We start from the raw sequence: 12,509 nt of genomic DNA on the forward strand, positions 1-12,509 counted from the left end.
GGAACTCTCCCTTCTGACCTGTTATTTGTTTATTTATTGAAGTATAGTTGCTTTATAATATTATATTAATTTCAGATGTATAAAATATTGATTCAGTATTTTTATAGACTATAATCCATTTAAAGTTATTACAAAACAGTGGCTATATTTAGTGGCTGTACTGTACAATGAATCCTTGTTACTTGTTTATTTTATTCCCCTATGCTTATCTGGCCCCTCCCACTTTTCCTCTCCCTGCTGGTAACCATGAGTTTGTTCTCTAGATATTGAGTGTATTTCTGTTTTGTTATATACATTTGTTTATTTTTTTCAGATTTCACATATAAGTGATAACATACAGTATTTGTCTTTTTCCATCTGACTTATTCCCATACACATAGTACTCTCTGGGTCCATCCACGTTGTTGCAAATAGCAGAATTTCATTCTTTTAAATGGTTGAGTAATATTGTGTTGTGTATACCAGATCTGTGTCTGTTCATCTGTTGATGTACTCTTAGGTTGCTTCCATGTCTTGGCTATTGTAAATAATGCTGCTATGAACATTGGCGTACATGTATCTTTTCTAATTTGTTTTTGCTTTCTTTGGATGTGTCCCAGCAGTGGAATTGCTGGATCATATGGTAGTTTGTTTTTAGTTTTTTGAGGAACATCCATACTGTTTCCATAGTGGCCATGCCAATTTACCATGCCACCAACAGTGTTAAAGGATTCCCTTTTCTCCACATACTCACCAGCATTTTTATTTCTTTTTAACTTTTAATTTTGTATTCCTCTAAAACAAGGTCAGCAGCCTGTCAAAAGTAAAGTTTCAGTCCTTTACTTATTTATCTGAATAGGGTCTTTTATGGCTAATTATTTTAGTTTTTAAGGTCTTTCTCACTGTTCAGTTCAGTTCAGTCGCTCAGTCGTGTCCGACTCTTTGCGACCCCATGAATTGCAGCACGCCAGCCCTCTCTGTCCATCACCAACTCCCGGAGTCTACCCAAACCCATGTCCATCGAGTCGGTGATGCCATCCAACCATCTCATCCTCTGTCGTCCCCTTCTCCTCCCGCCCCCAATCTTACCCAGCATTAGGGTCTTTTCCAATGAGTCAACCCTTCGCATGAGGTGGCCAAAGTATTGGAGTTTCAGCTTCAACATCAGACCTTCCAATGAACACCCAGGATTGATCTCTTTTAGGATGGATTGATTGGATCTCCTTGCAGTCCAAGGGACTCTCAAGAGTTTTCTCCAACACCACAGTTCAAAAGCATCAATTCTTCGGCGCTCAGCTTTCTCACTGTATACTTGAACTATTGCTGCATCTAAAGTAAATAAGGTTTAAAGTTAAATGAAAATGTTACTTTTACATATTTCAGTAGTTTTTTAAAAAGTTGTGCTACTCAAAAGTGTGGTCCACAGATCACAGCATTAACTGGTAGCATCCGTATCACCTGGACACTTGTTAGAAAAGCAAAATCACAGGCCAAGTCCCTAACCTTCTAAATCAAAATCTGTATTATGGCGGGTCCCAGGGTGTTTCATGTGACCATGGAACCATTAGCTCCATTGATAATATGAAGGAGTGGCTCAGTAAGGCTTACCAGGGTATCTACACTTCATTATTTTCAAGACAACCATTGGTTACATTTAACACCAGCTTATTCAGAAGGATAGAGGAGGGAAAACACAGCTTGCCAATAAAGCAGCCTGGTGCTTTTCTCATTTGTCTTTGTAGTCGTCCCTCAAGCCAACAGCTCACATAGTGGGAGGTAACATCTCATGTGCGTACACATACAGAAACATATTTTTCGAAAAGATCGATGGTCAATAATATGCAAACTCCTCTTGTACCCTCTGTACCTCTGTTCTCACAGCTCTCCCCTTCTCCTACCATCTAGGATACATTCATGTACCCTGCACTGCATTTTGTGTCTTGTCAGTCTCTTAACCTAAAACAAGTTTCTGTCTTTTTGTATCATTTATGTTGACATGTTGAAGGATCAGAGCGTTTTTAAAATGTTATGTAGAGTATCCTTCAATCTAGATTTGTTTTATTGTTTCCTTTGGATTAGATTCAGTTTAAACTTTTGTTTTTTTTTTTTTTTTGATAACAGTGCTATGATGACGTTTCACATCCAGAGCATTTAATGCCAATTTATTGCATTGTTGGTGATGTGTTAAGGTAGTGTCATCCAAGCCTCTCCATTTTAAAGCTATACTTTTCTCTTTATATAATGAGTACCTATAGGGTAATGACCTTTGAGACTTTATAATATCCTATTGCCTAACAGCCTTATACTTAGTGGTTTTAGCATCATTGACAGAGCCAGTTATTATGCGTGTGGCTGCAGGTTGGGGGTTTTCTATCATTCTTTCTACATTTATTAGACAACTCTTGTTTTGTAAAGAACTTCTCCCCTTTTATCCTTTTGCAGTATTATTGTGGTCTCATTATCATCTATAACCTGATTACTCTGATACTTAAATTGTCCAAATTTTACCAGTGAGAGCCCCTTCTGTCAGGCTCTTAACGTACACAGAAGTGTGCAACACACATTTGCATGTTTGCACAGTCCCCACCTTGCAATAAATAAATAAATAAGATAAATTCCATAAGATTCCCCTCCCATGACTTACTTTATTTTACTCATTTCTTAATCTTGAAATTCTTTTCATATGAGTTACGTATGGGATATGTTACTACTTTTTTTAATGGTATGTATTAATAGATATAGAATGGATCGACCATAATGTCTTTACTTTTTTTTGTTTCTAGTTTCCCACGGACATTTAGTGCTAACAAATATGTGTCATATATATTCGTGTCATAATTTGTACAGGATAGATTTCTAGAGCGAATCAAAAGATAAGTACATTTAAACTTTTTAACAAACTTTGCCAGATTGCCCTTCAAAAAGACTGTATTTATTTGTATTCTTGCAACAGTGTACTAACTACTTGATCACTCTGCAACACTGCATATTAGTAAATTTTAAAAAATCTTTTGGAGACTATCTCTTAATTAAAATATGTGTTCCCCTTATTAGTATTGAAGTTTGGTATTAATATATGTGGCCAGTTTTTTTCTTTTTTCTTAATGGTTGCTGTACACTTCTCATGTCACTCCTTTTTTTTTTTTTTAAAAGGTACTTTTTTTTACTTTTGGCTGTGCTGGGTCTTCATTGGTGTGTGCAGGTTTTTCTCCGGTGAGTGGGGGCTGCTCTCTAGTTGCAGTGTGCAAGCTTCTCATTGCTGTGTCGTCTCTTACTGTAAATCACAGGATCTAGGGTGCAGGAGCTTCAGTAGTCGTGGTGCTTGGGCTCAGCTGCCGCACAGCACGTGGGATCTCCCCTGACCAGGGATTGAACCCCGTATCCCCTGCATTGGCAGGTGGACTCTCAACCACCGGACCACCAGGGAAGCCCTCTTTGTCACTTCTTAACCTGTCCTTTTTCTTATTGACTTATTGGAACTTTCTTTTTTAGTAATGTTAATCCTTTGTCTGTTATATGTGTTACAAATAGTCTGTATCCTTGGAAATACTTTTTCCACCTTGTCCTGTACCTTTTAACTTTGTGGTATTTTTCACTGTTTAGAATGTTCATTTTTTTTTATACAGTCACATATGTAGATCTTTCTTTGCTACTTGTAAAATTCCAAAATGAATTTTTATCTAAAATTAATGAATCTAGAAGAAGGGAAATTTTCTAAGGCATAATAGGAAGCTAGTCTTGCTAGGTTTTGTGGTTTTGGTTTTTAATCAGGTGCCTAAGTGACAGACTTCCATATTGTATATTAACCAGGCCACTTTTCCTTAAATATTTTCATGGTTAAATATGAACTTCTTCAATGTTTTATTTTATAAAAAGCTAATTGTCCATCATATGTATTGGGTAAGTGGGCAAGTGAAAGTTGCTATCATGTCCGACTCTTTGAGACCCCATGGACTATACAGTCCGTGGAATTCTCCAGGCCAGAATACTGGAGTGGGTAGCCTTTTCCTTCTGCAGGGGATCTTCCCAACCCAGAGATCAAACCCAGGTCTCCCACTTTGCAAGTGGATTCTTTACCAGCTGAACCACGAATGAATAGTAAATAAAATGAGGGAAGTACAGAACAGAGAGAAGATAAAACATTTCTAACAGTCCTAATATTCAGACAACCATAGTTAGTGCTTTGATGTATTTCCTTTATCTTTTTCCCTTAAAAGAAATGCTTAAGTAATTATAATTTAGAGAGATTTTTAAGTTGAGATTTTGCTAAAAGATAGTTTTCCAAATGTACTTTTTAAATGTCTAATTCTTTTCAGAGTACTTCATCTAAATGTAGGTAAATCTCTTTTCTTTTGAGGTTGCAACTTGTCACTTAGTATAAACACCATTGTGACAGGATCTTGTAACTGACTTGTAATAATAGGGTACCCCTGACTGTGATGTCAGTTATCCTGATATATTGATTGCACTGTGTCTGAAGAAAAATGTCACCTGCCTGTCATAGTACATGACAGAGCATTACGTAGTATACTTGCCAACAATGTTTTAAAATAAGGTCTCTAAGAGATATTTCCCCCCTTTTATTTGTTTTCCAGTCTGCTATTAGCCTAGCCCTAGACTTTTTTTTTTTCTTAGCACATGAAAAAATGTATCCTTAGCAGTGTTCACTGTGTAGCAAATGTTCAAGTAGTCACCATTTGGACTTTATGTGTCAACAGAATTTTGGCTGTTTTGTGCCTTAGGATATATTTGTGATAGGTATCATGCATATTGTGAGTTCTTTTCTCATCAGCAGCAATATTACTCAATTTACTTAAAAACTTTTAGTAGGTTTTATAATCAGAGTTCTAGTGATAGGATGTTAAGTACAGAAAAAAATGTTTTAAATGGCAAATTTTGTGTTCCTGTTTTTTTCTGTACTGAAAGATAGGATAAATATTAAATACTTATTGAAGGTGAGGTAACTCAGCCTCAGATATGTGGTTGGTAAAAGTTACATAGGTAGAAAGTAGAAGACTGTAGGTCTTTTGGTCCGCAGTGACAAGTTGAATGGGGAAAGTTTCCTCTGATTTGGACTGTACTATTTCTTGAATAATTCAAAACAATTATAGACACATTTTATATTATTTTTCATTAAATATGGTTCACATAGGTTATGTGTGCTACTCAGAGGTTGATAGTAATTGTTGAGTCATGTCCAACTCTTTTGTGACCCCATGGACTGTAGGCCTCCGGGCTCCTCTGTGGGTTTCCCCAGGCAAGAATACTGGAGTGGGTTGCCATTTCCTTCTCCAGGGGATCTTCCCAACCCAGGGACTGAATGTGTGCCTTCTGCATTGGGAGGTGTATTCTTTTTTTTTTTTTTACCACTGGGCCACCAGGGAAGCCTTGATCATAATTGCAAGAAATAAAACATTTCTAACAGTCCTAATATCCAGACAACCATAGTTAGTGCTTTGATGTATTTCTTTTATATTTTTCCCTTAAAAAAAAAAGCTTAAGTAATTATAATTTAGAGAGATTTTTTAAGTTGAGATTTTGCTAAAATAACAGCAAACATGTTTTTCCTGTTTACCCATTTTAAAACATGAAAAACTTATATGAAATAGGTTTTATATATCTATAAATTTTTAATTTTCTATATTTCATCATATAAAAAAACTTTTTTCCATAATCATATTGAAGGTGTACTTTTTGTATCTTTTACTCAAAATTAGATAGGTTGAAGAGAATAAACCTCATTTTATGGTAGTTTAAATTCTGTTTTGTATGAAAGAAAGAAAAAGATGTTAAAATATATTTAGTCATTAATTTAAATGGATTAGAGTAGATATAAATGTTAGAATTTCAGTCTAGAGCTCAGTAGATGCAACAGGTATGGCAGAGAAATATGGAAAAGCGGCAAGTGAAGACTCTGTAATGGTAATAATGCAGTGTGGATCATTTTTCAAGGGCAGGGAAGCTGAAGAAGAAATACTTATCCACTTGCTCATTGTTCTTTAAGCTTATGTGATACCAATGTTTTAGGTTGCAAACTAGGAGTTTCCTAAAAGAGACCCTTAGAAATCACTTCTGAGGTTTTTGTAGGTGATTTAATCATTGTACAGATGTTTATCAAGTGTGTGGTATATTCTTTAAAAATTAGAATTGAAATTTTGCTTTATTCTAAAAGAGTTAGCTGCTATGATTTACCTTGATATTGGTGAATGAGATGAGTAAAATGGAGAGTCATTTGGAGGGTTTATTATCTTGGGACTTCGTGTGAATATAATGAAAAAATTTGCCTGAAAAATATTATTTTGTAAAGAAAATAGTTTTTTTCCTTGTGGTATTACATAACTGTTTGAGAATTCACTATTTTTTGTTGTTCTGTGATTTTTTTCTTCAAATAAAGTTTGCTTACTCTTATTTTTACTGAAAAATGTTCTTATCTTGCTGATAATCAATAATAACTACTCCCAAGAGGAAAATTTTATTTCTTTTTCATTTTATGGTTTATCATTTTAATAATGTATATCCAAGCAGAAATGATGAAGGTGATAATTATTATCAAGCACAATTAGATGATTTAAAGAAATTAATATTTTGATTCTTTTTCTTGTGCATGATAGTTAGCTCCTTTAAAATTTTTAGCATTCTTCTGTATGACATTTGGATTATGTTGAGGTTCACTATTGTAAAACCTTTGAATAACATTTGTTGTTCAGTCGTTCATTCATGTCCGACTCTTTGTGAACCCCCATGGGATGCATCACGCCAGGCTTGCCATGTTCTTCACCAACTCCCATAGCTTGCTCAAACTCATGTCCATTGAGTCGGTGATGCCATCCAACCATCTCATCCTTTGTTGCCCCCTTCTCCTCCTGCCCTCAATCTTTCCCAGCATCAGAGTCTTTTCAAATGAGTCAGCTCTTCGCATCAGGTGGCCCAAGTATTGGAGTTTCAGCTTCAGCATCAGTCCTTCCAATGAATATTCAGGACTGATTTCCTTTAGGATTGACTGGTTTGATCTCTTTGCAGTCCAAGAGACTCTCAAAATCTTCTGCAACACCACAGTTCAAAAACATCAGTTCTTCAGCACTCAGCCTTTTTTACAGTCCAACTCTCACATCCATACACAACTACTGGAAAAACCATAGCTTTGACTAGACGGACCTTTGTTGGCAAAGTAATGTCTCTGCTTTTTAATATGCAGTCTAGGTTGGTCATAGCTTTTCTCCCAAGAAGTAAGCGTCTTTTAATTTCATAGCTGCAATCACCATCTACAGTGATTTTGGAGCCCGAGAAAATAAAGGCTCTCACTGTTTCCATTATTTCCCCATCTATTTGCCATAAAATGATGGGACCAGATGCCATGATCTTAGTTTTTCAAATGTTGAGTTTTAAGCCAGCTTTTTCACTCTCCTCTTTCACTGTCATCAAGAGACTCGCTAGTTCCTCTTCGCTTTCTGCCATAAGGGTGGTATCATCTGCATATCAGAGGTTATTGACATTTCTCCCAGCAATCTTGATTGCAGTTTGTGCTTCATCCAGCCCAGCATTTCACATGATGTACTCTGTATATAAGTTAAATAGGCAGGGTGACAGTATACAGCCTTGATATACTCCTTTCTCAATTTGGAACCAGTCCATTGTTCCATGTCTGATCCTAACTGTTGTTTCTTGAGCTGCATACAAGTTCCTCAGGAGGCAGGTAAGGTGGTCTGGCATTCCCATCTCTAGAAGAATTTTCCACGGTTTGTTGTGATCCACACAGTCAAAGGGTTTGGCATAGTCAGTGAAATCAGTGAATAGCATAAGGTCGACAATAATTAAGGGATTTGCTTGAAGCAGCTTATCCAAGTTGTAGTTGCAAGCAAGTTTTTATTTTTCTGCCTACCAGAATAATTTAATTATAATCTATATTGAGTGGTACTAGGGGAATAAAATGCACAGGACTTGACTTATTAGCAACACTTAGTAAATTGTTACTTTAAAATTGTTGACTAGTATGCATGGTTCTTTGATTTGTTTGATTCAATATTTATTTACATACTTATTTGTTTCAAGTTGGGTATCTTTGGTGGTTGTGAGAAGACAATTTTCATCAGGCTCCTGTTGTCTGTGTAGTGTTTAATCAGTTCCAGTAGTCACATGATGTTACACTGGATGCATGGAAACTTACCTCCATGGTGAAACCTTTTGAGAGAGAATTGTTACTTACATATGTTTCTCATAGTGGTATTTTTAATGGCTTCAATTTATTGGAGGGTAGTTTGAGTTCTTCTTAGAATTTGGCAATAAGACCACCCTATTAGGATAAACCTGGTCAGAATTATCCTGGGATGGTTAATAGTAGGCTATTTGTAGAAGTGGCCTATCTTGAGAGGTAATAAATGTGTCTTAGGAGATCAGAGAAGTGCCCAAGCCTAAAGATGATGGGCATAATTGAAACTATTAGTAGAATTAGGTTGTTATCTATTTAATTTTTTTTAATGTGTATTAAATTATTTTTCTTAAGTACATTTTGTCATGAGAGCAGTGTCTTCCTGTCTAGAAAAAGAGAGATAATATGAAGTTTGTGGTACATCCAGCACCATTTAGGTAAAAAAAAACAAAACAAAACTACTTAGGAGTCATGACTATTGTAATTAAACAGGGAAGTACTGTTTATTATAAGCCACAATAAGGGTTGATGTCCTACTCTAAAATGTGAAGGATTATGCTACCCTTCTTTTCATTCATTTCAGTTCTGGATACATTTTTACAGAAGTTAGAAGAATTATAAATGTTAAATAGATCAGATACCTTGTATAGCTCTAGACGGGCTCAGTTGTGAATGGAACTCGTTTGTTTATCTCTAAACTATTCAGATTGCTCTGTAGCCTTAATTTATGTGTGTGTATGTCTATTATTTTCCTTTTACTAGTACTTACTTTGCATTTATGGTTGTATGAATTTGTGTTTTAACCCACCACCTCCACAATTAGATCAGAGGTTTTTGTTTGTATGTTTTACATGATCATGGTCTTTTAGATACATTTAAATGCTCAGTACAAAGGTAGCTTGAAAATATTTACTAATTAATAATTCCTAGACTCAGTAGTTCTGGTTTCTGTATAATGAAAACTCATATTTTAATGTATTTTTTGTAAAAAATTTTAAAGAACAGTAAAATTTTCCTCTGCTGTAATGCTTTCCAGTAAACCTAAACTTGTCTTAAAGAGTTATGTCAATGCATACACTATGGTAGGTGAATACATATTTTTATAAAATAATTTCAGTTCTGTGTTTTGACTTTAATATCATTCTTCTAAACCATTAATTTTTCAGAATTACTCTCTACTTCCTTTCCCCTTTTCTTTTATAACTTTATAAATGTGAGTTTAAAATGTAAACTGTAACCATGCTTTTCTTTTTTTGTTAGGTTGTTATGGAGTTGATGGAGAGAGTGACTCTATTATGAGTTCAGCTTCTGAAAACTCCACTGAACCTTGGTTTTGTGATGCCTGTAAATGTGGTGTTTCCCCTAGCTGTGAACTGTGTCCCAATCAGGATGGAATTTTCAAGGAGACAGATGCTGGAAGGTTGATGTCATAATTCTTTTGTGTTAATATACCTGCTTTATAATGCATATGCTTCTATTTTTGTATTTATGATTTTCTGAGTTAGACATTTTCATTTGATTGCTTCTTTGTGTCTTTTTGACACAGAGTAAGTGGACAGGAGGCTACATTATCAGGGCAAAGAGGAGAAAAGATCATTTATTGAGTATCTGGGTTTGCCTTTATAACCTATAATGCCATTTAATCTTAGGAATGGCCGTATAATAAGAGAGATGGTAAAGTTGCCTGTTTTATAGGTAGAAGCTGAGGCTCAGATCTTTACATAGTTTTGAACAAGTTCATAGTTAAATTTGAACTCAGATCTGTTTGACTTCAAGAGTATATTACTAAATAGAACCTATACAAAGATTATAAAAGGGGATGTTTAATTTAAAGAAGTACTAAGCTATAATAAACAGTAACCATAAAGATATAAAAGAACTCTGAAGAATAATACTGTAGAGCTGAGAGAAAGTTTCCAGGGAATGACAAACTTGGAAGGAAGACACGTTCCCCAAGACTATGATTCAGGCCTTGTTAGAGAAAGTATAGTTTGAGCCTACTGGATGGGAGAGAAGTTGGCTGGTTTGCCTGGGCCAGTACAGGCAAATTGTTACAAGTGGGTAACTGGGCAGTGGTTTCAAGCCAGGAGTGTGTGGTGTCTAGGTTGAGAGGGCCACAGAAAAGTGATCTCCAGGCTGAGTCTGCAAGGTCACTGAGGGCAGAGCACTGGTGGGGCGCCTTCTTCCCGTCCTGCAGAGAAGCCCCTTCCTCTTACAGTGCTTTCTGCCACTCTACTGAGACAGAGCCGAGGATCGTGTAGATGGGAAATGCTGATGGGATTCTGTTCATTATTTCAAAGCAGATATTGAAGAGTGGATTTGAGCTAAGAGGCACTAAAATGATAACTGGCCCAGAGAACTATGTTCTTTTCACTATATTCACACTCATTTTTAGTATCACATTTGAACAGTTGTCATTGTTACAGTGTTGGCATCTTTCTTGTTTTTCCCCAGGAGACTACCAGTTGGGATGGGTGACTAATATAAGATTAGTTCCTAACCTTTTATATATTATGAATCACTACTTACCCTCTTCCCCCATGTAAGAAGGGGTACTCAATTTTTTATTTTACCACATATAGATATTTCAGTATTTTACTAAATGTTGAATGTTTTAATAAAAACAGTGAAATAACCTAAATAAATTATCATGATCATTTTTCATATTTAACATTTTGAAATGATAGGATGCATTATATGCCCAAAAAATGGTTATTTCTAAACTTAATAAATTTTATTTTAGTAAAGTAAAAGCTATTTTTCTCATTTTTACCTCATTTGGTGGATAGGCCCTTGAGAAGTATTGCCATACAGTTGGGATAGCAGAGTCTATCATGGAATCTAGGAGACTGTATATTGAGGGTATCTAGAAAAAATGACTACCCTGAATATTGATGTCTAGGAAAATGACTAAAAATTTTACTTCTTGTCCCTCATTGCTTATCCTAAAATAAACACATAACACATTATTTGATGTATTGAATTGAGTCTGTGGTTTGACAATGGCATTATTTTATGCCTGGAGTCACTTTGACCTAGAATTAGAAAATTTACTACAACATTAAAAGTGTTTGCTTTCAAGTTGGGCTGCCTATATTTGTATCCTGGTTTTTTCTTACTAACTGTGATTTTAGGCAAGTGATTTAACCATTTTATGCCTCAGTTTCCTAGCACTTTTGAGAGGATTAAATGAGATGATGAAAGTGCTGCACTCAATATGCCAGCAAATTTGGAAAATTCAGCAGTGGCCATTGGACTGGAATAGGTCAGTTTTCATTCCAATCTCGAAGGAAGGCAATGCCAAAGAATGCTCAAACTACTGCACAGTTTCTCACTCATCTCACACACTAGTAAAGTAATGCTCAAAATTCTCTAAGTCAGGCTTCAACAATATGTGAACTGTGAACTTCCACATGTTCAAGCTGGATTTAGAAAAGGCAGAGGAACCAGAGATCAAATTGTCAACATCTGTTGGATTATCGAAAAAGCAAGAGTTCCAGAAAAACATCTTATGTCTGCTTTACTGACTATGTCAAAGCCTTTGACTGTGTGGATCATAACAAACTGTGGAAAATTCTTCAAAAGATGGGAATACCAGACCACTTGACTTGTCTCTTGAGAAATCTGTGTGCAGGTCAGGAAGCAATAGTTAGAACTGGACATGGAACAACAGACTAGATCCAAATAGGGAAAGCAGTACGTCAAGACTGTATATTGTCACCTTGCTTATTTAACTTATATGCAGAGTACATCATGAGAAATGCTGGGCTGAATGAAGCACAAGCTGGAATTAAGATTGCTGGGAGAAATAGCGATTAGCTCAGATATGCAGATGACACCACCCTTATGGCAGAAAGCGAAGAGCTAAAGAGTCTCTTGATGAAAGTGAAAGAGGAGAGTGAAAAAGCTGGCTTAAAACTCAGCATTCAGAAAACTTAAGATTATGGCATCTGGTCCCATCATTTCATGGCAAATAGATAGGGAAACAGTGGAAACAGTGACAAAGTATATTTTGGGGCTCCAAAATCACTGCAGATGGTGATTGCAGCTATGAAATTAAAAGATGCTTACTCCTTGGAAGAAAAATTATGACCAACCTAGACAGCATGTTAAAAAAGCAGAGACATTACTTTGCCAACAAAGGTCCATCTAGTCAAAGGTATGGTTTTTTCAGTAGTCATGTATGAATGTGAGAGTTGGACTATAAAGAAAGTTGAGTGCCAAAGAACTGATGCTTTTGAACTATGGTGTTGAAGAAGACTCTTAAGAGTCCCTTGGACTGCAAGGAAATCTGACCAGTCCATCCTAAAGGAAATGAGTCCTGAATATTCATTGGAAGGACTGATGCTGAAGCTGACACTCCAATACTTTGGCCACCTCATGC

The 12,509-nt window shown here is 35.9% G+C and overlaps 1 protein-coding gene across 14 annotated transcripts in view; it reads left to right on the forward strand.

Moving 5' to 3' along the window:
* The window catches only part of PHF14 (PHD finger protein 14), a 198,816-nt gene that overhangs the window by 19,750 nt on the left and 166,557 nt on the right, over nt 1-12,509 (forward strand). For all 14 annotated transcript variants that reach the window (XR_014067027.1, XR_014067028.1, XR_014067026.1 and 11 more), the window contains exon 5: nt 9,386-9,545. Coding sequence is in view for 7 of the 14 variants with exons in the window: in XM_081535370.1 (XP_081391496.1) it covers nt 9,386-9,545 (160 nt within the window). In the remaining 7 variants the exon portion in view is untranslated. The remainder of the gene's footprint in view (nt 1-9,385; nt 9,546-12,509) is intronic.

The sequence above is a fragment of the Giraffa tippelskirchi genome, chromosome 10 (assembly GCF_054371585.1).
Source record: "Giraffa tippelskirchi isolate mGirTip1 chromosome 10, T2T-mGirTip1v1.2.pri, whole genome shotgun sequence".
Classification (NCBI taxonomy): domain Eukaryota; kingdom Metazoa; phylum Chordata; class Mammalia; order Artiodactyla; family Giraffidae; genus Giraffa; species Giraffa tippelskirchi.